At 60.0% G+C, this 3144-nt stretch overlaps 1 protein-coding gene across 1 annotated transcript; it reads right to left on the minus strand.

The window, feature by feature from the left end:
* Nucleotide 1: 1 nt before the first annotated feature.
* Nucleotides 2-250, minus strand: LDBPK_161550 (kinesin, putative; the record flags this gene model as incomplete). Its single annotated transcript, XM_003859792.1, has 1 exon — nucleotides 2-250. A coding segment is annotated over one exon (249 nt), but the record flags the coding sequence as incomplete, so codon positions are not given.
* Between the last annotated feature and the right edge of the window lie 2894 nt (nucleotides 251-3144).

The following is a 3144-nucleotide window of genomic DNA, read 5'->3' on the forward strand; positions in this document are numbered from 1 at the left end:
TCGTTGTGCTTGGCGGACGAGGAGACTCCTTCGCCGAGTAGCGCGCCGATTGCGGCTCCGGCGTACGCGGCGGCAGGGGCGGCGCAGGGCTTGCGGCAGGCCCTGCTGCCGCTGGAGGTGTGGGTGCGCCGCGCTCGGAGTTCTTCTTGAGCGGGGTGGTTGATCGCTTTGGTGTGGCGACCCCGACCGGGTGGCCTCGGCGGCCGGACCTGAGCGGTCCGCGAGACGAGTTTGACCGCTTGAACTCCATTGGTTTCGATGCAGCGATGCGACGATCACGTTCGACGCCGTTGGGCGGGTGCGGGTGGGGAGTGCGGTGCAGCCCGCTGCGAGGTCGGTGGTGCGGCAGGGAGAAAGAAGTAGAGGCGAGGCAACACGTTACCGAACAAGTGGGCGAAAATGTCAGGCGCGCCCACTCGAAGTCAGCAGTGCTGCTCTCGTCGTCGCGGGTGGTGCACGCAGACACGCGCACGTCAGGCGTAACAGCGAACGACTCCGCACGCGCGTGAAGCTGTGAGACGGCGGATGCGCGGGGCTGTGTGTGAGAGCGCACACCCGCACTTCGCGAACACTTTCCCGCAAACACACGCCCGTGACGGGCACAGGTCTAATCGAAAGGAAAGGAAAGCGAAGGGCTGCGCTCAGAGCGGAGGTGCGAAGGACTTCAAAATAAGAAAAAAAAAAACTAATCGGCTAAGCGGAAGCGCAGACAGAAACACACAAGCACACGCCACCAAAGCACTCGAGAGGCGCGAGAAAGAACCGCAGCGTATGTGTATATGGTGGTGGTGGTGCTGGTGGCTGGGCTGGGGAGGGCTACGCGCTTCGCTTGTGAGGCAGATGGAAGGGCGGCTGGCGGTGCACTCGACAGAAGACGGCGCGTGAGGCGAAAAAGAAAGAGACAGCCGCGTAGGTCTGTGATGAGGGTAGGGCGAGCTGCGACGGGTGAGCACGCAAACGCACGCACGCGCGCACAGGTAAACACACGCCAGAGCAGAGCTGTAAGATAGACAGATGTAAAAGAAAGAGAGAGCAACCCAGTACAAGGTAAGAGAATGGATCTAATAGGGTGAAGGACAACACGCGTACAAGTGAGGTGGTAGGGGGTGGGAGGTACAAGGAAAACAAAAAAAAAACGAGATATGTGGGCAATGGTGGCGATGGTGGTGCAATACTTTACGAATGTACACAGACACGCACAGACATGCGAAAAAAAAAAGAAAAAGAGGTGGGCGTTGGAGGGAGAGATCTAAAGCGCTGCCTTGTGCGCGTGTGTGTGTGGCCGTGGTGGTGGTGCCGATGCGCCCAAGCGCCCTCTTCGCGGGAGATGATGCAAAAAGAGCGACTGCGGGAGCCTTCTCAGTAGAAGACGGAGACGTGCACGCACGCACAGAGGCGTCAGAGGCAACGACACACGAGACGAAAAAGAGGGTGCAGCAATAACCTTCGCAATCGCAGACGACGACAGCGGCGCACAGCGGTGTGGGAGGCGCAAGGCAGCGCGCGCGTCGCGAAGGAGAACAACACGGAAGAAAGAGGAAGTGTGGATACACACACGATAGTGGCGATGCGCGCAGGGGAGGATAGGCACCCACACACGCGCACTGCTCGACCTCAAGCACCCGGCGAAGAGAAGGACGCAGCGAAAGAGGAAGAGAAGAAGAGGGGCGCACTGCAGCTCAGATGTGTTCGCACACAAGCGGGATTTGCTGAGGGGACACAGGGGAGGGCACGGTGGAGGCTGCAGAGAGATGGGCGGAGTGAGATGGAAGATGCGAGTGGGCGAAGGACGGACGCACACACGCACAGGCACACAGCACGCACAACGACCTCCTCTGATAGGGCGCGGAGGACAGCAAACGAGCGCGCAGAAGAAAACGAGTGAACGCAGCGGTCGCACGTTTGTGTGACGGACGGACGGAGGGGTGGGAGGGCGGGGTACCCCTTGGCGGCGAAATGAAGCGCGAAGGGGGGGGGCGACGGAGAGGGGAGAAGCGAAGTCTACTGAGCAAGGGAGAAAGTGGTGCGTGATACCGGTGCAGCATGTGAAGGAAAGGGTGGTGCGGCAGCGGCAGCGGTGTGGAGGTGAAAGAAGCGAAGGGAGAAGAAAAGAGGGCCTCGAAGTGGAGAGAGAAGCGCACTCGAACCGATAGGCTTGGGGGTATGTGTTGCGTCGTCGCTTACCCGCCCGCACTCTGCTCAGCCTCCAACAAAGAAACAGCACAGGCAAGCCATCTAGGCTTACACAGGGCTGCATGCTCATGGAGGCCGGGGAACGGATGCGCGCGCGATGGGGGTGGGGGGCGGTTGTACGTTTGCTAAGGGTGTGGGCTGCTCCCTTTCGTACTTGCCATCACGCCCTTGGGGATGAGGTGCGCTCACGCCGGGCGGAGTACGTGCGTAGGTGCGCTTACACTGCGGGCTTGTGCGTGCGGGCGGGGGCGATTAGGCACGGGGAAGGAAATGAGGCGCGAACCACACAGTACAGGGGGGCACATGTGCACAGGGAGACACTGAGGTACAATGGAGAGGGTGTGGCGTGGGGTGGGTAGGAGAAGAGAAGAGTGCGGCGAGCCACACACACGCACAGGGAAAGGAGGAGGGGGGAGGGTACACTCGGACTTTAAGACGGAAGAGAAAAACAAAACCTGCGCATCATCGAGGCACACACACACACACATGCAATGAAGACTTAGCGTACGACGAAAGTCGGCACACCACTCTGGCCGCAAAGACAGATGGCATCACCGGAGGAAGTTGGCGATGTAGCACGTAACGGAAGATAGGGAGGCGACACAGGTGCAGACAGGGGCTCAGATGATGGAATGCAGCAGGCCATAACGCAGTGGAAAGGCACCCCCTTCCACTCCTGCCAGAACACACAACGCCAAAGGATTCGGGTGCCGGAGAAAGAGAAACCGTCAGCTCCTGTAAAAGCCAACGTCCAGGAACCTCCACCTACACAGTGCCGGTGAAGATTCACTTCGCCGTTACACACTCATATGCCCGCCGGCAGGAACTGCCATACGTCCAGATCCATTCCGCACCGTCAGATAGCAAAGTCGGCTAAGACACGGCTGCCTTCCGCTCGATGCTGTTCTCGCGGTTCGACACGTCACCCAAGCGCCGCGGTGTCGGGTTTAA

Source organism: Leishmania donovani, chromosome 16 (genome assembly GCF_000227135.1).
Source record: "Leishmania donovani BPK282A1 complete genome, chromosome 16".
NCBI lineage: Eukaryota > Euglenozoa > Kinetoplastea > Trypanosomatida > Trypanosomatidae > Leishmania > Leishmania donovani.